At 38.3% G+C, this 25543-nt stretch overlaps 1 protein-coding gene across 1 annotated transcript in view; it reads right to left on the bottom strand.

Moving 5' to 3' along the window:
- Positions 1 to 25543, bottom strand: part of CAND1 (cullin associated and neddylation dissociated 1) — a 28766-nt gene that overhangs the window by 2259 nt on the left and 964 nt on the right. The window contains exons 2-11 of the mRNA XM_042815695.1: positions 22601 to 22744; positions 8744 to 8898; positions 7261 to 7384; positions 6594 to 6850; positions 6407 to 6512; positions 5770 to 5915; positions 4976 to 5268; positions 4126 to 4267; positions 2044 to 3537; positions 1201 to 1296 (exon numbers count right to left, since the gene is read on the bottom strand). Of these exons, the coding sequence (XP_042671629.1) occupies positions 1201 to 1296; positions 2044 to 3537; positions 4126 to 4267; positions 4976 to 5268; positions 5770 to 5915; positions 6407 to 6512; positions 6594 to 6850; positions 7261 to 7384; positions 8744 to 8898; positions 22601 to 22744 (2957 nt within the window). The remainder of the gene's footprint in view (positions 1 to 1200; positions 1297 to 2043; positions 3538 to 4125; positions 4268 to 4975; positions 5269 to 5769; positions 5916 to 6406; positions 6513 to 6593; positions 6851 to 7260; positions 7385 to 8743; positions 8899 to 22600; positions 22745 to 25543) is intronic.

Below are 25543 nucleotides of genomic sequence, written 5' to 3'. Positions count from 1 at the left end.
CCTAAGTTACCAGAAGATAAGCCTACTCAGTATGTATTGGTGTAACAAGGCCTGTCTCCATACATTTTCACGTTAGTTTCTGCTGCTCTGTAGCATTGCTTTGGTAAAACAAAAGCCTGCAGAAACAAGTATTCCCGCCCCCACAGTATTCAGCAACTTCCAGGATCGCTGAACCTTTAAAGAGGAGAAAAACAGGGTGTAAACAAAGCAGCTTCTACACCCACAAAAATAAGGTAACGAGACTAAAAATTAGAGATTCTTGAAGTAGTAGATAGCAGTAGTTCACTTACTGTATTCAATACCCAAAAAGTATTTCCAGAAATCAAAGGGGTAAAGCAGTTTTAGTGGAAGATAGTAGGAGAAGCCCACACACATAATCAATCAACTCATTAATGTATTATTAAAAAAGAAATAAAGATTAGCAATGAAAGTAAGGTAAGAGCTGACATCGCCTCACCATAAATAAACAACTTGCTCCCCACAAAACTGTTCGTAAAGATGAATCTTTTTACTCCTTATTAGATTTAGTGGTATACACTTCTTCCTAAAGATTTTAGGGTAATCAATCCACTATAAAGCTAACAGTCACCACAGCATATTAAAGAAATCTACAACAATGTCATACAAACGAGAAAAGCTCAGAAAGCCACAGAATTGCAAAGCTCTATCACACTGAAAGCTCTGATTATCTTATCCACAAACAATAGCTTTAAATAACTTTCAGACCAGAAAGCATTACAGAATCACAAAGACCTAGATTTACAGTCCACCATCTGAAAATACTCAGAATTAACACACATATGCATATTTTAAGACCAAACATTTCCAAGACCACCTTTCCGGGTAAAGACAGAACCTGACTAATTCAAGCTGACATAATTTAGAAAGATCTTGGAAGAAGAAATCATCTCTTAGGTACCATCTTTCTAAAAGTCCTTGCTCCTTATATTCTTTTCCATTGCAGCTTCAATATATGCTACTTTTATCACATATCTTGTACCGTTCTGAATTCAAATAAGCTAGAGTTAACAGAAATAATTGGATCCTAAGGAAACCATTTCAGTTTCAACAGTTAACATAAGCAGCTATTTCTGGTTCCATCTACAAAACGATCTTTCTCTGAAGACACACAGAATACATTTTAAATGCAATTCCATCACTTGAAAACTTAGAATTTGTCACTAGAACTAAATAACTTACCTATGCAGTTCTTCAAGAGTGGGTCTATGGGTTGTGGATGATCAGAAATAGTGAACTTAACAGCAGTCACCACAGAACTTCGAGCATATGAGGATCCTAACATGAAATTAAATCGTGAGTACGTAACAGTTAAAACACTACAACTACAGAATTTAAATCACACTTAAACCCACTCTTTACCAGCTTCTAATATCCTTACAATAGCTGAAGAATAAATGCTTCTTATTACTAGTAACACAATGTAGCCTCCACAGATACACTGGCGTTACATATTAAATGCTGAGACACAGTATGTGTAATAAATCTTTTCTGCTCCAGAAAACTGAAGCAATGAGCCTACTTGCACACTCTTTTAATTTATCTCATGCAATCCTATAAACAATTCTCCTCTTTAAAGCAGGACATGAAGAAAACACACCGATACAGTTCTAGATAAACTCATTGATTGGTTCCATCCTTCCTAACCTAACAAATTTCAGAATTCTTATTCAAGAATTAGGAATATATAAAATGCTAACGCTCTGCAACAAATCTATCAAGCAGTACTGTCCTTTGCTGCCTACGCTCTCCCCTTTAAGTTTTACAGTTTAAGTTTACAGTTTTGTTAAATGTAACATTATTAAATTAAATATCATACTCTGAAAGAAGAACATTCATGCTCTGCATGACTTACTTTCTCCTGCCCAAATGGAACTAAGCTTCATATTGTTCTTGGCAGAGGGTTTTGGGGGGCAAGCAAATTTCAGGAATGTTACAGAACTTAAGCAAATCACTAAAAGAATCTCACAGCAATTTATTAAGATAATATATGGCCATTTTTTACAATTTATGCATACAACTCACCTGATGCCAAGTATCCCTTGAGTCGTGGAAGCAGGGTCTCTGGGTCTATTAAAGTAAGCTTGCCCAAGCATTCAGCAACAACATTCCTTGTACCCTCTTCTGCACATTCGCAGTGTTTCAGAAGTAAGGCCCAGATGTTCTCAACATATGGTTTGAGACCAATCACTGATGCAGAGCTAATTATTTCTTTCAAGGAATGAAGAAGAAGGTATTGCCTTTTAGGCTGGCTGGTTATTTCTTGTAAGACAAAAGGCAGATACTCAGGAAGATTGCCAACACTAATACTGCCTAATGCGTAAGATGCTGCTGATTTGACTTCTTCACTAGGAGAAGAGAATGCTTCTAATATTACAGACTTCAGCTCAATTTGTCCACTTAAGTCAATGTGATGCCCAACTTCCCCAAGTGAAAGCAAAGCCAAAAGCCGAATGGAATCCGTGGACCTTGAGTTCTTGACATCTTGAATGAACTGACCTACCACAGCTGGTCCTTCCTTAGGGCACGCTCGAGTAAGGGCAGCCACACATTTGGCAATGGAATAATAAGACTGCTTGTGAGTAAGTGCTGTGCTCTGAGAGTACACTGGACCAGTTAACATGCGCAGCAAATCCATATAGCCTAAATTATTTGTACCAGTCACAACCAAAGCCTGGAAAAATTCTAGCATGGCACTAAGCGCTCCGCCCTGCAGTAGAGGCGATCTCACCAGCCCAATAAGTTCATTGAGAATGGACCCACTAATCTTTGACAAGGAGGAAGGATATACCTTAGCAAGTGTTGTCAGAAAACTGATGGCCATCTGCGATACGTGCATATCACTTTCACTAATAAGAGGTGGAAGCTCATCCAGGACAGCATCAATCATGGCAGCTGTCAAGCTGTCACTGTAATTCTTAATTAAAATATCTAGAGCAGAAAGAGTGCCCAGTTTCAAAGCCCGCTGGTTCTTTCTCAAAAAAGAAGCAAGAATAGGAACTCCTTCCCCCAAGATTGGTCTCAAATCTATCTTCAAAGGAGAACCAGCAATCAGTGTCATGGCCTTCACTGTAGTTAACCGAGTGATTTCATTCTTCAGTCTCTCTAGGAAGATCTGAAGTGTACTAGGCAGGTCTGTGCCCAAGCTGTCACCAAGGCTACAAATGATTTGACCCATGCAAGATATTGCCCTTTCTTTCACCTCCTGATCAATGTCAGCAGCCTTTAACCTCTTGATTGTACAAGTAAAGAGATCTTTGATGTATGGAGAGGCATCAAAGGAAGAAGGCTGGTCTAAAGGACGAATGACTTTCACTAGTTGTTGAGTAACCAAAAGTGCCTCTGATGTGATCTTGTAAAATGGATCTCCAACACAAGCTACAACTGGAGGCACCAGTGCTTGAACATGAGGATGAAAAACTTGGGGAGAATGATTGCAGAGGATCACATACAAACAGGACAAAGCATCTATCTTCAGATTAGAAGAACTTGATTTGTCATTCAGTGAAAAAATTATTCCTGGAAGAAAGATGAAAAATGTATTTTTAGGTTAGGATATTTATACCCTGTTAGAACACTTCAAACTTCTGAAGGAAGGCAGCTATACTGTGTTAGGTTGACTGTAGGAAAACACTTACTGAATGCTTCCCAAGCCCCTTTCTTGCCATTTTATTCAAACAATTACTCTACAAACTTTTTCTACACAGAGGACCTGGGCCATTTGAAGGTTTGTGATGCCTTTTTTTTTTTTATTATAAAAGGAATCTGTACCTTTACATTTTCCAAGATTACTTTTCCTTTTTTACTTCAAAATTCAGTATCTAAGGCACTAAAAACTAAAATACAAGCAATATTTTTTGAGATAATCAACTAGAGGCAAATGAACATTTCATTAAAATACAGAAGAAAAAAAATCCAGTCTTACAGCCAGCCCTTGTTTTCAAGATTAATGGAAATGGAATTAAAATATGTACACGAATTTATACATACAGTAGCTGATTACGTTGCCAATTTCAAATATAAACAGAGTATAGTCAAGACTTTTGTCCTTTAGTTTCATATCAAAGTTCTCAGTAAATCTTTAGTTTAATTGCATGCTTCTCATACCTGGTACAAGCACAGGAACATGCTGTGTTAGGGCTCCAGGTAACACATTTACTAGCTCAGTCAGCATATTAAAGCAACACTGACGGGTCTTCACACTTTTCTCCTTCATTTGTTTGTGCAAGGCTTTAACAATGTTGGGAACCTGTAACCATCACACATCTGTTAATCGATTCAATAGCTGACATTTCTTTCATCTATCATCACTTGGGGAGAAGGCTAAGACAAACCTTTCTCTATTTCTGATTTCCCCACAGAATCAGTTATTGCATAAATAGCAAGAAATGAAGATTCAAAAGAATCACAAACTAAAAAAAAATAGTATTACAACTTCAAAAGGTGAGATGAAACAAAAGAAAACTACATTTGCATTAATAAAACTATGCAGAGAAACAATTGAGAAGTCAGTCAAATAATTCACTTTAAGAAAAGGAAAATGCCATTTGTCAGCACTATCCTTTTTATTTTGCAAATAAAACGTTATAGCAAATCAAGTTTTATCATGATTAATAGAGGCTTCGCCTATGTTCTGGGACATGAAAAATAACTAGTTTGCTTTGTCAAAGTGGTTAAATTACATGGGACATGCAACTTCTAAAGGTAAACAACTGAAGTCAGATAAGCATATCTGCCCAAGCCAGTAATTTTAATTTCCATGACTGGAAATTAACTGCTGCACTTTTCTGGGCTGGTTCTAAGGCTTGCAATCCCAGAACACAGTACCACAGTACTATAACCTGCAATCTATATGTGACAAAAGCATAGCATGGCATATTTCAAGAGCTATCAATATGAATAGGACAAAATATCAATGTGTTTTCACAAAGTTAAACAAAAAACCTTGATGAATAACCTGACTCTGAAGCATTGTCAAAGGTGTCTCTCCTTGTTCCATTGCATCAGGATCACAAAGCCAACTTTGCACCGGTCGAGTTTGTTTTAAAAGAGAAAGATAAGCATGAAAAACATCTGCTTTAACATTTTCTTCACGTTCTTTGAATCTGGCTATTAAAGCGGGAGACACAGTTTTGTAGAATTCTGGAAGCATTTCGTGTCGTGTGCTAACAACAGCATCCAGACATTTAGCAGCTGCACGCCTTACTTTCCAGCTCATGTCATCATCATCACTGTATTCATCATCGCTCCCTTGAAAAAATAAAATTATGCAGATGTTCAAATCTAGACAATCAAAGCATCAAAGTTTTATCTTACAGAAAAATATTGAGTATTTTGCATTTTTTAACCTATTTGATTTTATGCATTAAGTAATAACGTTTTACAGGGGAAGTAGTGAGAAATCTTTCCCACTATGTCAAACATGTATTTCCAATTCATTAACTGACATATTTTTCACTTCAGATCTATCATACTACATGCTGTAACCTTTTACCACCTTTTATGTATTTTAAAATATTTATCTTGCACTTTATGTTCACCCTTGGAATTATTTACCTTCAGCAGTAACATCTAATACTTTTATTCTGAGAAATGAGTTCATACGTCATGCTTATAAACCAATACAGAAATTCAATTTGGAGCTATGCAAGTCATTCAAATACTGACACTTAGCAGCACTGCCACCATTTCAATTTTCACAGACCACTGCAAGTTCTCAAGACTCTCGCCCAAACCAAAATACAAATATACCTTGATCATCATCATCACCACCATCAGCATCCATAGCATTTTCATCTTCATCTTCATCATCATAATTGTAATTTGGATCATAGGTAAGATATTTAAGACAAATATTTATTATAGTAGATACATGAGGATAAACTTCTTTAGGACATCTGCACAGTACCAGAACAAAAGTAAAGTCAGATTATCTATAAGAATTAAAATATTTCTGCCTAAAAGACTTAACACTACATGCAGTACTCTGAAGACATCAAAGCTAAACCAAATACCATCAGATGCATCCATCTGAATCTGTAATTCAGATTGGACAATGCCACTATGCAACCCAATCTACTAGACTGGAATTTTGCAGAAGAGCAAGACACGCCTTTGGATATGATTTATTTTCCTCATCACTACTAAACAACAAGAATTATTAGAATACTTCCTCCCTCCTGTGTGCATTAGTAGCACTGACACAGTAGAGTTTATGACATCCAAACATAACCCACTGCTTAGCAGTTAAGGTGTAAGTTATAGGAAGTTTCAGTTCAAATCTTGCAAAAATATTTTACACCAAGGAGACTACCTTAACAGCTCACAAGCAAACAGCACACTGTTAGACATTAAGAAAACTCAAAGTAAGTACCTGAGAATTACTTACCTCCTAACAAAGGATTCAAATGCTTGAATGCAATACTCTCGTAGTTCATCATCGTCTACATTACAAAACTTTACAACCAAAGGAATTATTTTCTCAAGATATTCACCTGATAAGGAAATATTAGCAAAGTAATTACTCTCATCTAAAGAGTCCACCCAGTTACAGATAATTTATATATTTTTCTTACCTATTCTATGACCTGCTTGCCTACTGATAGCAGCAATACACTGTATATAGGTCCTAGTTGTTGACATGGAATCATTTTTAGACAGCTCTGTCAACAGATGTTCAATGAGGTCAACAAAAACCATATTGCCACAACTCATAACCAGGTGACCAAGAGCAATGATGGTTCTTTTCCTCACAGCAAGTCTGGGGCTAGTCAGCTGGGGGAGCAGACAGGTCAGAATTGAAGGATGGAAGTTAACAAGCAGTCCTCCTTGCCTTAAAACAGACAAAACACAAACTCAAACCAATTGAATCTAGATAACTTTGTTCATATATTCTACCAGAATTACTTTAAATATTCCCAGAACACCACAGAGACTCCAATTAAGTTCTTAAATTTTTGGAACTTTTAAAAACAAGAAACGAGTTTAAATATACCTTCAAAGCAGTAAACATTGAAAATTAGCTTAGAACTACAGTTATCAGAAAATGAAACAAATTATCAGTCTTCTTGATCAACTTATCTTCAATACATCCCACTTTTTAGTTTTAACTAAGGTTCCATCTACACTAAATATCTTGCATATTATTTCACTTCAAGTAATCTTTATTTCACATTTTGAAAATTAGGAAGTTAAAGGAGTATTTACTGGCATTCATCAGCATTTTGGAAGAAGGATGTTTACCTGCTCAGCATATCAGCCATGATATCTAGTGCCTCCAATTGAACAGACACATCTTCCTGCTTGGCAATAGCACTAGTGAGACGCCCTGTGATCTTTTTGCAAACATTAGCTGCTAATGCAGAACCTGAAAGTACAATAAAACCTCAGCATTTCCATAATGAGAAAATACAGTTATTAACAGCAGAGATCATGCCTCTGACTATGGGAAGCAACTTGAATTTAACATGAATCATCTTTCCCACCCAATAAAACAAGTTTAAACAGCAAGTTTCTTTGCTAATATAAAGTATTATGCTCTGCATTAGAACTGAAAGACTACCTATCTATCCCAAAACATACAGAGTAGGACAGCTTTAGTTCCATAAGTTGTACATAACAGAAAGGATAGTCTTTTGGCAGGGCAAGCAATGGAAAGCAAAGGCCAAGATAAGCTTAGAGCAATAAATGGAAGGACTACAGGAAAAAATAAAGTAACTAAGAGAAGCACAGAAGTAGATAGAGCCACTTTAAAAAAAAAAAAAACAAACAAGGTCAAACCCCTTTACACAAGAAGCTATTTAAATCTACTTGAAAGACTGCTAAAATAAACATTATATGTGTTTTAAAACTCATGTTAAAATGTATTTGCTACACCTGCATAGTTTCCCCCAACATACACAGCTCATTCAATGTTGCTCAAAGTAATTTTACAAACCAACTCATTTCCTAATGGCTAGCACTCATCTTTGTCTGCATGAAGGGTTTTTTGTTGCTTTCATTTAAATCACACTTTTGGAACGTTGATGTGAAATTAAAGCCATTCCAATCCACATTTTAATTATTTATTTTTAAGTTTATGCATCTCACTACTACCCGATTAACACGTGGTTATTTATTGGTGGGCTTTCAATAAAGGATGTCAAAATCAGAGTGTGTTTGTATTGTTTGTTTGTTCCTATTTAAGCAACTTCAGTTTCTAAAAACCACATTTTCAAAGCCCTCTTTATCAGCCTTCTCATTTATACCCTACATACAATATCTGAAATCCACTTGAGTAAAAAAGTAGTACTATTAACTGAAGAGCTGTTCATCATTAGCATCTCTTCTGGAGCCAGCTGCCTTCATTTAAAACTACAAGCAAGCATTTCAGTAACTTAACAGGCAATTGTTAGAAACACTAGGTACATTCCAAAACACTTACCTAAACTGAGGCAAGAAATTTGATCATTAAAGAAAAACATGCAATTTTTAATTTAACAATATTCTATCAACCAAAAAGCAAGAAGAGGTTTAGTTATGAGTACAGCCCAGAGATGTTCCACCAGATGATTATTAAAATAGAAGCTTTTATGCTCCATTTGTTACGCCAATGTTCCTGTTACACAAGTTTTTTTCCTGAAGAGTTACATCAGAGTGGGAAACTAAGTTTTTTAAACCACCAAAATTCCAAAGTACAGTAACAGAACAAACTAAAAAAAAACATCTTGAATACAAAACACCTTACCACTGGAAGCTGGGGGGAGTTCTCCAATCACAGTTTTAAGGCCAATGCTTGAAATGTCACGCAACTGTTCTTTATCCGAAAGCATGTTTGTACAGAGCGTATCTACAATGGTCTCCACTTGATACTCCTTCACTTTGCTCACCAAAGGACCAAGGCTGTATAAGCAGAAGAAAGGCAATACATTTGCAATGACAAATAAAAACATCAAAATCCTTCATTTTTATTTCAGTATTTTGTTTGAAGTCACAAACTTAAGATCAGTTTCGGTCAAAGCAAATGTTTTAAATCTGACAGCTTTTAGCTGGTTAGGCTGATAATCTATCTACTTAGATCTAGTAACAAAATACAGATTTAGCACATCTCTTTTCTTTTTTTTTTTTTTAACCTAGTGATGGAAACAATTTTGTATGACTGCTCTGCTTCATGGTACCAAAACCTGAGTCCCTCTTACTTCATCACACTTAATGCCAAGTGTTGTAGGCGACAGCCAAGGTTTATAAAATTACCTACCCAGAAACATCAGTTTATGTACTTGATTATTGCTGCCTACAAAGTTCAGACAAGAAAGCAAACCTCGTTACTACCACATCTTTATTCTACAAAACACTTGGGTTCTTTTTGACACGTTCGCTCTATGCCATAGAGTGCCTTAACAGAATACAGCAGTGAAATATAAAACAGAAACATGACAAATCTTCACTCACAGAGACCCTTATAAACACTGCACTTGGGGGAAAAAGAGAAAATGTCACTGAAAGGTTAATGTTTAGTCATCCCAAATATTTCAAGGATGATGACAATTTTGTTTCTCTTATCAAACGCTTCCTTTTGTTCAAAGCACTGAAGCTGCAGATGGCCCAGTGAAATCTACTTCACTGCTAAGAAATACAGTATCCTTCACTATCTTCCTAACCCTACTGTCAACTTCCACTGCCTCTCCATTGTTAATACCCTGTTCCAGAAAGGAAGTTATGCAAAAAATCACAATGCCTTATTCTGTCTCTATTTCCTTCTAACACTAGCAAGCAAGTCTTCCACTTCCTTCTTGAGGCTCTAGGAAAGACACATGAGCAGGACTGTGGTTTTATTGAGCCGTGTAGAAAAGTACACACACCTTTTCTCTCCCACAAACCCAATGCTGTGCCGTTACACAGGAGATCTATAACATGTCACAGAGTATATGACTCACTGTGGCTTGGAGGCCTCCATCCATTTTCCCTCATTTTGCACCAATACTGAAAACATTCCCATGATATTGGCTGTGCTAACACATTTTCTTACTAGGTTTGATCACTAAACACTACAGGGTACAATTAAATCTATTTGTTGTGAAGCAAGAGGGGTAGCTCAGAAAAAAAAGACCTTATTTTAGTACACAGCATATTTCATAAGTAATCAAAACTAGAATCAAGAACCACAATACAATTGTTTCTACACTGCAAAACTGGTACTGTAAGCACTCGCCCACAATCACCAAAGCTTTACCAGCAAAACAAGAAAGACCACCTTGCAAAAATTAGTTACTTTAAAATTCCATTCAGCTGTTAACATTCAAAAAGAAGCATGAGAACTTAAGTTTCCTCACTGCCCCTCTCCCCCTTTCACTCGAGACTTGCTTACTTAGTTCTTTTTTTTCTTTTTTTTACAACACCTGCCTTCAGAAAAACCACCTCAGGAATGGGAAACCTCAGAAATTCTGGAAAATTAGCTTTGTAAGCTACGCAATCAAAAAACCACGCGTTCATCAAAAACACAGCAGTTAACCCAGACAGACAGTAACTGCTCTGAAAGACATACCTCCCTAATTTTACAAGCTTCTGCATTTTGATCTCGACAGCTATTTTCTCTGTGGTGACATCTGTAACATTATTACCCTAACAAATCATGCTTACTGGTGTGATGTCAACACCGGAACCATAGACTGGAACCACAGACTGGCCTGGGTTGAAAAGGACCACAGTGATCACCTGGTTTCAACCCCTGCCATGTGCAGGGTCACCAACCAGCAGACCAGGCTGCCCAGAGCCACATCCAGCCTGGCCTTGAATGCCTCCAGGGATGGGGCATCCACAACCTCCTTGGGCAACCTGTTCCAGTGCATCACCACCCTCTGTGTGAAAAAACTTCTTCTTAATATCTAAACTAAACCTCCCATCTTAGTTTAAAACCACTCCCCCTTCACTATCACTATCCACTCTGGTAAACAGATGGACTCCTTCCTGTTCATAGTCAGAATCTCAAAAGGTGAGATGCAACATGAAGCTACTGTTACCGAGTTTGTAGAGGCTTTGGTTTGGCACTGAACCTACAAGAAGGAATAGCAACCAAACAAGAGGCTGCATGCAAGTCACTCAGGAGCACAACCAATGCCCTGAGGCAAAAATGGACTCAGTAGTAGCAAGGACCAGCTACAGAAAACAGGAATTGTGTAACTGTAGAATTAACAGAAACACAGACGTATCTCCAGAAATAATCTTTTCTTCCATAAAAATAGAAGGGCTAATGGATAGCACTGCCTTGATCTTATGTGCAGACATTCCCCTAGTTATGTTTTACTACTGATCAAGATGTCTCACCAAAGAAATCCTACAGTTCAATTTGCAAGAGCGTCCCAATGCTTTTCCACCTGTGGCACACGCTTCAGGTTATACACATCACCATCAAATTCAACTCAGAAGAAAGCAGAGAAGGCTTTCATGACATTCTATATAACCTCTCTCTCAGTGCAAACGCTGACGAATAGTAGAAGCTGTGTTTTGATACGATGGGCTCACCTACACTGGTTAAGATTTCAGAAAGTGGCAAGATGTGCAACACTGTTATTTTTTAGGAATAATTTTTCAAAAGCTTAAACTCTGGTGCTATGACCTTTTTTTTTTTTTTTTTGTGAAAGTGAGGGTGCAACTTGAGGCCCACACACAGGTCCAAGTGAGCCTGTGGGGAAAAAAAAAAAAAAAAAAATCATTTGGATGTGGTGCTCAGAGACAGAGCACCAGAGGGTTGTTAGAGCTAGGGAAGTATGGTTGGGTTGCGTTGGACTTGATGATTTTTAAGGTCTTTTCCAACCTGAGCTGTCCTATGATTCCATGATGGTTCTCTCTGGTCTGTTCTCTCCTATGCTGCCAGGACAGCAGGTGAGCGACTTCAAGAGCCAGAGCAACCTCCAGACAGAGCCAAGCCCTACAGATCAGAAACCATCCATGTTTCTGCAGCTTACAAGGGCGGAGAAAAATTTATCTGTCCTTCAACAATGTGTACAATGTACAGAGACAACCACCTCACAAACCAGAAATATATGGAAATAAGGGCATGAACAAATGCAGAAAAGAAGGAGCATATTAAAGCCAACTGCAAACTCATCATGTTAGGACAACATTAGAATGGGATGCCTCCATATAAACTAAATTTCTTCTACACTGAATTTTTATACTGCGTATGCCTGCTTTTCATTAAGGCTTTATTCTAGCAAAGTTAGCAGAGACCAACATGATCCCTGCCAGGTTATAGTAAACTCCAGCTTTGGAGAGCTGAAATTAAACAAGAAAACTGAATGATCTTGTTATCAAAATAATATTAAACGTAAGAAAGCAAAGATTAAAGTCTTCAAATCTATCCCAGTACTTATAAAGTACATGAGATCTTTGAGACTGCAGACATTAAGGGCCATAACATCACTGAAATACTGGAAGTTTGGAGAAGTTTTACACATAATTTTGCCATCTACTTGTAAAATAGGTTAACGTATTTATCACCAGAACAACATTCAACTAGAAGTATCTGTCAAGTTTAATTCCTTGTTAGCCTTAAAAGGAGTATCTTGTGGAAAGGTGGACTGTCTTGCCAAGTTGATTAAAAAACAGTAATAAAGTTGTAGTGTACGAATTTACAATTCAGTGTTCACTGTTTGGAAACAAATAGCAATTACCACACTTTCAGAACAGCTTGGTCACAAGTCAGTCTGATAAACAAGGGTAGATCTTTTGTTTTGCTTTTGTAAAATGCTTTGAAAGGTTAAATTGGAAAAAAAAGAGAACAAGTTTAAGATACTGGAAAAGAGGTGGGAAAAAGGTAGGATAACTTCAAACTTCATACAATTGATCATAGAATATAATAAGGGAATTATTAGATGATGGTGCAGAGCTAAACCCTGATTAACAAACAGTTACACAGTTCCAGAGAAGTGAAGATATGTGATATGTTCTATCATAATTGTACCACAGTACTGAAAAGAAGCTATCTGGATGTAAAGTATTTCCTTTCAGCAATTACAGGAGGGAAAAAAGAAAAGCTTTGGTTTTATTTCCTAAGTTTCTGAGAGTGATTCTGAATTAAAAGAGCAAGTTTCACATTAGAAAAAAAGGAAGCACTGGCATAAGTCAGCTGCACAAAACCAGAAAAGAAATAAAAAAAAATCAACAGGCAAGCAGAAATTCTGTTCAAGCTAGCATGATACTAATCTCTTAATAAAGGCCATTATTCTGAAAGCAGATAGTCAAAAACCTAAATCAAGCTCTGCCACTCAAGCAAAAGCTTTCTTCAACTTAGTACTTATATCAACTAACTCCCACACTACTGTATAACAAAAATCCACAAATATGTTCAGACAGAAGAATCACCCTTGAGTCTTCACAGTTTAAAGGAGAAAGTTCCTTACTTCACATGTATTGAGAGACAAGCAAACAGTGTGCAAGCTGACAAGCAAAGCAGTCTTCCTTGTTTTACTGGAGTTCAAATCCAGCTCCCCAGGAACACAGCTGGATTCTGAGTTCACCACCAGCTAATAAAACTGTGAGGAAGGCAGTTGTAGGGAAACTTGTGGGTCACTCATCACCATTCAGAAGGAAAGGCTTGAGGCAACAGCATTCACCATACAGGCACTAAATAATGTTAGTTTAGGAGCTCAAGACTGTATTTGCTAAGAATGAGAGTAAGACAACCCCAAGCTTTCATCACCTCTTTGGTACTACTGGGGGGGGAAAAAAAACAACCACCCTTATTTCTGTGGTTTTTTTAGTAGTAGAGATTTGAGGATGTGCAGCTTAACTCTTAAGTGCTGTCAACAAGGAACTGCCCCCTGCTATTAATTTTACTTGCTGACCTGTATGCGCTTTGGATTTTCTCACCGTTATGAAATGCCGCTGGGCACCACACTGAATTCACTTCTGAGCGTACGGTCAAACAGGACAGTGAATTTGCTCATCTTGGAACTGCATATTTTACTGGCTCCCACTAATGGGTGGGGCTGCTGTCCTTTTGACTGTGCATGGGGCAAAAAGAATGATCTGGTCAAACAGCTTAGAAGTACCTATAGGATAAAGAGAAACTCACATGCTTCAAGCTCCTGTGAAACTCTATCTTCTACCCCATCTCAGAACACCATGGTTTTCAAGCCTTTTGCAGCAATGGCTTCCAAACACATTCCAACTTCCCTTACACCTTTCACACTTGCCTCTCCACATACAGCTCAAACCACAGGATGACTTAGACCTTTAAAACCACAGTTCCACCTGATCACCTATTTTCTCCATTCCCAAAATAAGATAGTGCTTCAACAGCTCAAGCTAAGCTGCTACTCTGCAGTTAGAATTCAAACTCAGAAGACTGCAAGCCAGGGATTCCAGCTGAACTCAAAGGACTGAGACCTACAGTTTTCATTCGGTGACAACTAGCAGACATGCCTCTCCGTATGTGAAGACAAAAATAAAAATCTTCCTTCCCCAACCCTGCTGTATGTGCCCCAATGTTGCTTCTTTCTCACATCAAAAAAAAATAATCACAGTAACAAGACTTAACTGTCATCAAAAACGTTCAACAGAAGCCAAAGGCAGCAAGCAAGTGCAAACAGAGATATCTATCACAAAAACCAAATATGTGCATTGAAGCACCATGTGTAACTTACTATGTAACAGCAGTGACAGAGTAACATCTTGTCACTAGCAGTCAGTCACAGACAAACCTATCAGCTTCTCTTTCAGCAGCTGCACTCACAATGCCTCACACCCATGACCTCAACAGAGCATTTGTGCTTGAGGCACAGCACCTACTCTATTAAGCCTGGAACACGCAATTCCCAGTTGCAGAGATAATCACACCTATTCCTCTACACGCCAGCCTTCACAAACTGTAACCTGCCTGGTTATATTTCTCTTATATTTCTTTCTCTCCACCACCACCACATTACTTGGGTTATAAAACCTGCTCAAAATAAGGACAATTTGGGGATTATTTATTATTTAAAAAAAAAAAAAAAAAAAAAAAAGGCAGAAAAGGTGAAACACATTTACCAAAAGCATGCACTGAAATATTACATTTGACTAATTCCAGCTTTATTATAGCATCAATCTTGACAAATTTGACATTGAGGTCAACTCCTCTGGTCAGACCACAGACAACAATCAACCCAATGCCATAAATTCAGGAAGACTGCAGCTTACTCCTCACCCTTTGCTGGGAAGTTAAACTCAGGCCCTTCTCTGGCACTGCCCTTTAATTTAGGACAAAGGGATTGTATAGACATCTTTAGATTCCACCTAACCATCTCCACAGTTACTAAACCCTGGACAGCAGGGATTTACAAGACTATACCTACAATCTTAATCTTAGCACATTACTGTTTCAATCAAGTTAACTGAACAATACAATTTTATTAAAATAATTTTTGGATGCTGATAGCAGCAATGGCCATTTTCCCCTAACAGATGGGCTCCTGGTGAGCTTGCACATGACTATCTGCCAAGATATAGATTACCACCAAGAATTTTCTCTCTCACAAACACACCAAGCCATCCCTGACTGCATTCCTAAAAGCTGAAACATTTTCTCCAGTTGCTCAAAAAGTTCACAAGTTTCTTCACAAGCTGATCTTAGTCTTCCGCCACGCTTTCCCTCAATGTTTTACCAGTGCATCACTAGTTTATCTTCAAATACACACCACTGTCAGTCAGCAGCTACTAATGGCATCAATTCCCTATCCTGCACTTGCTGCAGAGTACATTGTTTTGCAGGCAACCCAAGCAAAAATCATCTAAAACAGCAACAATCATAATTCCAAGGTATGATAACTGTCCACAGTAGTCTGGAAAGTGGGAACTCCACCATTTCAGTCAAAATGCTACAGTCCAGAAAAGTGTCACTGCAGAACCTGTAGAAAGTATTTCACATCCATAATGCCTCATGCTCCAACAGAAGTACTGTAAATTGAAGACTGGTAAGCACAAACGAGCAGATGTGCAGTTATGGAAATACATTCAGTTAAAACTGAACAACAGCAACCTTTCAAAAATACAGCTAGATTTCAGAGTAGCAATCCAGGAAGTCAGCAAACTCACTCTCTAATAAAAGTGATCTGGTTAGTGAGATTCCAAGTAGCAACATCATCTCTAAGATCCTATCTTCTGCTTTTGCAACGACTTGTGTAGCTCTCTTAAAATACATCTTCTACAAGTGTCCTGGTTTCAGTTGGGATTATTTTCTTCCTCGTACTTAGCACAGCACTGTGTTTTGGATTTAGGAGAAGAATAATGTTGATAGCACACTGATGCTTTAGTTGTTACTGAGCAGCGCTTACACAGAGTCAAGAACATCTCAGCTTCCGCTGGTGACAGCAAGGAAGCTGGGGGTGCACAAGCAGCTGAGATGGGACAGAATCAGGAGGGCCAAAGGGCTGTCCCATACTACATGGCATCATGCTGAACAGTAAAAGAGAGTTGGCTGGGACAGGGGCAGCCACAACTCAAGGACTGCCTAACCATCAGTCAGTGGATAGTGAGCAATTGCTCTGCGTACCACCTCTTTTGTATATACTTTTATTATTATCATTGCTGCTATATTCTCCTCCTTTTACATCCTATTACGTTGTCTTCATATCAACCCACAAGTTTTACCTTTTTCCAATTCTCTCCCCCAACCCACTGCAGTAGGAAAAAGTGAATGGCTGCTTGGTGCTGAGCTGTTGCCACAACATCCTAAACATCTGCAGCTGGCACTGCCCTTTATACAGCAATGATTTTGACAGACCACCTCCACCAAAAACAGTTGATCCATAAGGAAAAACACCTAAAATTATTATAAGGATGTTTTTTTTAACTATTGAGCATCTAATAAAATCTTAAGTATGTTTATTTTGTAAATGGAATTTACACTAAAATAAAATCTTTTAAACTAAATTAATTGGAATTTAGCTGGAATTTAAATTAAAATAATCAGAATAAAAGCTGGTCAATTAGATCCACTAGATCATCAGTTAAGAAAAGTATAGCATAGTGGACACGAGATAGTGGAGTTCAGGATCTTGCACAGAGGAAATGAGGAAGTAGGACTGCAACTCTAGAGGAGGGCTAAGTTTAGCCTCTCCTGGGACCTACTTGAAGGAATCCCACGGGTGAAGGCTATAGAATCACAGAATTGTAGGGGTTGGAAGGGATCTCCAGAGATCGTTGTGTCCAACCCCCCTGCCAAAGCAGGGTAAAGGAAGGTAAAGGAGTTTTAGAGAGGTAGTCAGCAATCAAGCATTACTTCCTCCAAGCTCAAGATCAGTGTAACACTAATGAGTATTAAAAAAAAAAGTCATCAGGAGTAGTCAGGATAGATACACTATGAGGAATCACGCTGAAACAATGTGGTAGCCTCCTAGGATGGAATGATAGGGTAGGCAGATAAGGAGGGAGCAGTATATGTTGTCTATGCTGACTTCAGCAAGGCTTTCAGTACTGTTGCCTTGTTGGAAGCGTGGGCTCAATGAGTGGGCAGCGTGGTAGATTTGAGCCTGAAGAGCCTGATTGGCAAAGGTCAGAGGGTTGTGATCAGTGGCATACCAGCTGCAGATCCCTAGTTAGCAGTGCCCCCCAGGGGTCAGTACTGGGTCTGATCTTGTTCAATTTATTCAGCAATGACCTGGACAAAGAGGAAGAGTGAGTGCACTCTCACTAAGCTTGCTGATACAAAACTGAGAGGAGTGGCTGATAATCCACAAGGCTACACAGCCATTTAGAGTGATCTCCACAGTCAAGAGAGGAGGAACCTCATGAAATTCAAAGGCACGTACAGGGTCCGTACATCGTTTATGTAGGACCAAGTCCATGCCCCATAACAGGATGGGGGGCTGACCTGCTGGCATGCAGGCCTATGGAGAAGGACCTAAGGGTCCTGTGGACAACAAATTAACCATGAGCCAGCAGTGTGCCTTCGTAGCTAAGAAAGCCAATGATATACTGGGATGCATTAGGAATAGTATTGCCAGCAAGTTAAGGGAGGTTATCTTCCCTCTTCACTATGTCCTGGCAAGGCTACATCTAGAATATTGTGTCCTATCAGGGCTCCATAGTACAAAAGACATGGAAGCTCTTGGAGTGAGGCCAGTAGAGGACTATGAGGGTAATTTGGGGACTGGAACAGCTCTCTCATGAAGGATAAGAGAGCAAGGACTGTTTAGCTTGGAGAAGACCAGGCTAAACATCAATGGATGTAAGTATCTTGTAGGAGTGGTGCCCACTGCTAAGACAAGAGGCAATGGGCACAAACACAGGAGGCTCTCTCTGAAAGCCAGAAAGCACTTCTGTAAGTAAGTGAACACTGGCACAGGCTGTCCAGAGAGGCTGTGGGGTTTCCCCCTTGAAGATCATCAAAAACTGCCTGGACACGGGCCGGGGCAGCCTGCTCTGGGTGACCCTGCTTTAAGCAGAGGCTGAACAAGATGGTTCTAGAGCACCTTGCCAATCTCAACCATTCTGTGTGGTTCTGTGCACAACAAATGCTTATTTGCTAATGTTTAAAGATGATGAACCACTGATGTGATATAAGCCATTCATCCAAATGTGTGGAATTAGTTACTAGAAAGTGTTAAAGTAGACTTTGAGTCAGCATCTTCATTCCTATTTATGCAGCAGCAACTGTGACAGTGTGACCTTTAAGTAGAATACATTTGAAAATACAGTTGTCCATAGAGTATCCTCTTTATTACAGACATCATCTCATAACCAACTACAGTATGAAATCAGCATTTTTAGTTGCTAAATAAACACACAAGGAAAAGAAAAAAATCACAAATGGAAAAATATATTTCACTCGAATTACCAATATAGCATGATGTATAACAGTGTATTACTGCACATCCAAAACACTTCAAAAGCTGCTGAACCAGATCAGCCACACAGCATATGTGCATCATCCTGTTCACATTAATGACTCACACTCACAGTTTCAAGCAGGGTTCCCTATACTGAACTACTGCCCAGAGAAGTCACATTGATAAATGCAGTCAAACGACAAGGATGCAAGAGGAATCACTCAAAATAATTATTTCAATGCCATGTTTTTATTTGTATTTTGAGATAGGTATATACACACATATGAATGGTTATTTAAAGTTTCATGTATGAAATAATACAAATTTGTCAGAACTGTTCTCAACAGCAGAGCATCACATCACAAACAACTGCTCAGAATGAGCAGCAGTTCATCCTAAAACTGAAGCACTGAACATATGAACTCATCAGTGACAATTTGGGCTATCAGAACATTACTAACAGTGAAGCACAAACAGTGCATCTTATGCTTAGGCACACCATTCTGCTTGTCTAATTCAGATGCATGTAATCTTAGATAGAACTACAGGCAGTATAGCTACTGCCACCAAAAGGTACACAGGATACCATTCCGGACTACACGAATAGCCTTTAAATGTGAACGCTGCGAGAGTGTCCAAAAGTGTTTTCTATATTGGTATGATAATCTATGATTATCAGACAGAGCAAAAAGCTCCTTCAGAGTAAAACTGACAGGAAAACCTCTAAATGCTCTTACGACAGACAAGGTAAGAAAAAAAAAAAAAAAACAACTAAACACCTGACCTAGTCTGCGTCCACTGTCTGGAATAACAGGAGTTTGATGAGTACAACCCTTTCTCTTCTACTGGGTCTACTGATTGACTTTTACTACAAGAGTACTGAACTCAGTTGATTAACTTCCCTTTTTATTCAGAGGTGAACAGCACAACTGTCTTGCAAGGTCGCTATCCAAAGTATCCATCAACTCAAAGTGCGAACCAAAAGCAAACATACTTTATCCTATCCAAAAGCAGCACAAACTGAAAGGGTCAAGAACAAAACCAGCATGTGCTTGAAAGAGATGAGAAAAAAGTTAATTAGCATTTTAACAAGCGGTGCACTTCCTAACTAGATGTGAAAGAGATCAGTGAATAAGGCAAAACTTGTTACTACACTTGTTACTACACTTGCCTAAGAACGACTATTGCTTTGAGGCTGTTCTCAGTAATTTTAAATCTGCTCTCTTCAGTGACCTCAGTTAAACAAACCTTGAAAGAACTATTCTCCTTCAAGAGATTCTTTCCTGTTTAAGGAGTAATCGATACCATTACCATTCAGAGTTTCCACAGACCCAGCTGGAAGAGGAAGCTCCCCCAACAAATTGGGAATCTTTCTTCCTCAAGAAAAGGGCTGTCTGAAACACAGATTTAGAGGTACTAAGTTTCCATGTACCTTTAAGACGCTCCTCTGAGAGGGAATCTATACTTGAATGGGTCATCAAGCATCAGCCTGATTAAAGTTCCTGCTGATAGTCTCTAAAGAGCACCAGAGCATTTAATTTAATAAGGTAAACTAAACAGTTTATGCTTTCCTCAGCTGAAAGGGATAGAAAATACTTGACAAGTAAAGAACAGAAACAGCACACAAAGTTGGGAAAAATATGCTGGTCAAATTTAACTTTTCAACAAATCACATTTCCATCCACTACTGTAGCAGATGGAAGACACTGCATCACCTCCAAATGTCTTAAAAAAGCTACAGCTAACTGCACCTCAACCTCTCCTATCCCTTACCCCCACTACACTGCTGTGCTACCAATGCTTATCTGATCATAGGAGGAAAGAGCTAAGCCAGAAGAAATCTAACTCCCCAAACCAGTCTACAACAAAATCAGATATGCAACAGTGCAAAAAAAATAAAAATAAAAAAAAGAAACAAGGGTGAGAACATCAGAGCAACAGCAAAATCAGCTTAAATTCGCTTAAAACTGTTGCAAAACAGTACTGTGAGTCTAAGTTACCTTAAGAAAAGAAGGCATTTTACAGTGTCCTTCCGTCCTACGGTGTCCCTCAAGCTATCTGCAAGGGATTGGGACCAGACCAAACAGAACTTGATACGTTCAAGAATGTGTACATTTTAGATGAAGGCTCACAATTTTTCTGAAAACTTTTATCACATTTCTTATCCCCTCACAAGAGACTAAATGCTGTTCTTTAACACGATCTGGACTTTTTTTTTAACTAAAAGTATTCTAAACATTAAATTGATTCTTTCATTTTAATTAAATCCAAGTTTTTCCTCAGTGTGTCAAAGAGAACTCTAAAAAAAAAAAAAAAAAGAAAATGGAAGACAATAAGAGAAGTATAGGGCACACCTACATGCACAGACAATCATCTATCCTTTCAATTTCTTCCCTCTGCAGCCTTTCTTTAATGTTTTAATAAATGCTACTTTGGACTGGAGTTTCAAAGTTCTAACCTTGCCATTAAAGACTTACACATACGTCACACACATTAATCTGAACTTCAGGTAACTTCAAGTGAGCATTCCAGAAGAGCACTGCATGTATGCTGCAACAAGTTTCACCACAAAATGTTACTTCAGTAAAAGACAATTCTAAGCCCTAGCCAAGTTCCATAATTACATAATGTCTTTCGTGCATCTCTCTCTCCTGAGTACAGGCACTCTGTTTCAAAGCCACAGAGTGTAAGCTGTACTACAAGAAATTCTGACGTTCCACAAGTTCAAATGCAAGAGCAACATATTTTGTGTTACTTTCTCTCTGAAAGGTTTTAGTTCTCTTAGAGTATTTCAGAAGGTGATGTAAATACTTCTTGTAAGTATAAAAGCAGATGTATGAGCAGTCCTTAATCTTCTGCTCTGTTAGTTTCTGTTAGTTTGATGGCATCAACTGTAAAGAAAGCTGAAACAACCGGATCCAGTCACAACATAAACTCCTCTTCAAATCAGTCCCAAGCTCCTCCACAGTGAATTTACTTCACTACATGCCTCACAAAATGTAAAACTTTCAGTAGCTCAGTTGAAATATTTAAAGAAAAAAAGTTGTTCATGAACAAGAAGTAATCTCAGGAATACCAAGGAGCTTCTCAGAGATGCCCTCCTGTGAGGGCACAAAAAGCTAGAAAGATTGAGTGTAGAAAGCTATAATAAAGGTAGTGACTCTTCAGAGAGGTACAATAGCCAGAAAAGCCACCACAGGTAAAGTTAATTCAGTGAAGGAAGAAAGGGTACCAAAGCTGCAGAAGCCTCTGAAAAGCAAGTAACTGCACCACAATCCCATAAAATATTTGCAGTTCCTGCAAAGCATGTAAAACCACACGATCACTTGAATGTTAGTGAAGAGGCAAGTTCCATGTTTGATAACCAAGACTGTGCATTTACCTTATGTTTTTGTTTCTGCCTGAAAACACTCCAATACAACAATTCTATCATCTACCTTCTCACTGACAAACATCATTGCAGCAACTACCCACCAACTATCATCTTATAAAACCTACTTAGAATTTAAGAGTCATCACCACAGAACAAGCATTTTAATCATATACCATCAGCAATGACTGTACACCATATTTATCACCTTAAATCCAAAGAGTTACATTGCTGTATCAACAAAAGAAACTAAAACTAAGGCAGATAACCTAAAAGGGTTCCTCAGTGGAAAAAAAAAAATTCAATTAATTCAGCACAGCAGCAGTCCTTTAAGTTTTTTGTTTTCTGTTTTTCCTTTTTTAAACTAACCCTTTGTTTTTCAGTCAACAGACAATTCTTTATACCATAGAAAAAGAATACATACCATTTGACAGCTAAGTTCTGCACCTCACCGTTTTTATCTTCCAGTAATTTCAAAATCATCTTCACCACCTTTCTTTCACTGTCGTCATCCAGCTTGATAGAATCTTTCTGTAGTTCTGTCATCAAGTCATTAGTAGCCATAAACCTGACAAAAGACAGTCAGATAATTATTGCTGAAAGAATACGGGTTACTCAGTGCTCTACAAGTCAAGATTTTCAGTTTCCACCATTTGTTACCACACGACCCACACAGTGTTATCTACTTTGTGTTGCAAGCAGCATTTCTTCTACTTACACAATAAATAGGAAGAAAACACAATTTGAAAACACAACTTAACTTTTAATTAGGTCATCACCTTTCCTTGATGAGGATAGCTACACATCTTACCTCCACAGTTTACACAGTGATTCAGATGATCTCCATAACAAAGCTGACACTTTCCCCCATTTGAAATAGTTCTTCCATTAGCTATACCAATTTTGTAAGCTACACCAAGCTTGTAAGAAAGTCTCATCTCTGCTCTGAGGTTATTTGAAAAGAACTTTGAAGCAAGAAGAACAATACATTCTTCCAGATGTTCACAAAAAGAACGCAGGCATTAACGGAGAAATAGAAGTGAAACCATGATTTATGCATTTTTCATCATCTGCCCAGACTGGTTTGTTTATAATCCAGACAATAGCCAAAGATGTTTATCCAGTCCTCAATCCAGGATGAAACACTGAAGTCTCAGATTAATCCTTGAGAGATCAATCAAACAGAAGCAGCTTTCATACCAACTGATTTGGTATTAAATTCTGCTGTCACACTGACCAGCAGAAGAACATACTGAGAAATGACTTTCCAAAAATACTGCTTTCATGCCTCTTGTTTCTTTTCTTTCTGAAGTCTGTTTTCCAATCTGTTCTTCTTTCATGTGTCCTTTCTTCTCAAGCAAAATAATAGAGATGCTTTACTCAATTACAGTTCCCAGGGGCTTCACTACCAATCCCAACCCCAACCAAACGCCCAGAGAAAAAACGGTCTGCAATTATCCAGTTAAGGCTGACATTTGGGCTTGAGATACATTAGCTGCAGACATCACTGCAGCTCAGGTCATACTTGGAAGGTTATCTCTACAGCTTGACCTGCTCGATAATTGTTGTATTGAAAATGAAAGCCAAGACTTCATAATCTTAACGTGCACCACAAACACCAGATGCCTCCCTTCACATAACAGACCAACTTCTTGTCTTTTAACAGCCATTCCAGGCTAATAGTCTTAAGATGTTTCTCACTAAGATAAGTGAAGGCCTCACTCATTTTCCATTCACTCCAAGAATCCCACTGAAGCAAGCCTACAATCTGACACGAACCAGATGCTTGCATGATGGATGTAAACAGCACCAGCCTTTAAGCAGAGCAAGGCAAAAGGCAATTTGAAAAGTAAATGTAACGGACAAATAGGATGGGAATAAGGACATCCACAAAGTCAAGCAGAACTTTAAGAAACTCATCTCCACCTTACTGCTCTGTTTACTTTCTTTTCTTAAACCTTCATGGCCTCCTATCACGCCCTTGATCAATAGCCCCCATTTGCTAGCCTTGTTAATTCTCACCCCCTACTTGTGACAATTTCCTTGACTCAGCAGAGATCACACATCATCAGTTCATCAGCATTTCTGCACTAAACCACAACAGGGATCTTCCTGGCAGACCATAAAATAATCAAAATACCTAAACCCCACAGTGGTATGGGCAGGAATAGCAACTTTAAATCGAAGTAGCTGCTATTTAGAAACATGATTTTGAGTAGTTTAGATACAGTCTTTGGTCACAACTGCTTCCTCCTTGAACACATCAAAGTTCCCATGGTGCAAAGCAGCAACATCTCTGTAGCTCCTCACTCCTCCCTCCCCCCCCATTCACAGAGCAGTCATACTCTTCCTCTGTGAGCACAGCGCTCCTCCCACAGCCCCAAAGTAAACTGTCACCTTCCACTGCTGCCCATTTAGAACTTCAGTTGCTGGACAATAAACGTCACAAACAACTGCATCAGAAAAGTTAGTTTATCCAGAAACTGGAGGATTCAAATTTACAGTGAGATAGCTATTGAAGCACTGTTGGCCATCGGCTCACTGATAACAACGATACCATCTCTCTTTGAATACACATCGTCTAAGAATAAAACCATCTGTAGATACTGGTACTCAGAACTACTATATCCATTATGCAAATACATGTCACAAAGTTTTCATAAAAACCCCACATAATGCTAATGCAGCCAGTTTGTAAAGACCTACCAGCATTCATTTTTATGGCTTGTAATTCGGATTCTAATTTTGGTCACTTTTTTTTTTATATTTCAGAATTCCACAGTTGTTCGAAGATCTTGAAATGGGAACTCCATTAAACGTGATCTCCAAAAGTTAGAACTTGTTCTGTAGTTGAGATGCATCACTTGGAAAGAAGTGCTTGCTACAGCTGCATCAAACAGGTATTACCCATTTATTTTATGCAAGAAGTTTTAAACTCACTGAAAATCGGGAGCAAATACATCACACCATTTCTTGAGATACCCTTCCCTTGAGTGCAAAAGGCAAAGTTCACTTAACCACACACAAAAAGATAACAAAAATCAAGCTAAAAAATATTTGGTAATACTCAGAAGAGAAAAAAAAAAAAAAAGTATCTGTTTTTCAGTGTAATGAAACAACTCAGGCAACTCTGAACTATGTGCTTCAGATTAACCAATTTCAGTTTTAAGATTTGGCAAGTTTGCAATTCAGATATTGCAGGTATCCTACCATAACATTCCAAATAGGTGGACGTGAAAAAATATAAACAAATGTGCCCAGCGCTTCAACAGTTCTGTCAAAAGCAAGCAAAACTATTCCAAATCCATTTCTATGGCTATTTAACCATCAGCTGTTTTCTGCTAGACTTTAATATGCTAACAAGAGA

The sequence above is a fragment of the Centrocercus urophasianus genome, unplaced genomic scaffold (genome assembly GCF_019232065.1).
Source record: "Centrocercus urophasianus isolate 14NV4802_14NV808 unplaced genomic scaffold, USGS_Curo_1.0 seq_15, whole genome shotgun sequence".
In the NCBI taxonomy this organism is placed as follows: domain Eukaryota; kingdom Metazoa; phylum Chordata; class Aves; order Galliformes; family Phasianidae; genus Centrocercus; species Centrocercus urophasianus.
The sequence above is the reverse complement of the archived record's forward strand: the minus strand, read 5'-3'. Positions and strand labels throughout refer to the sequence as shown.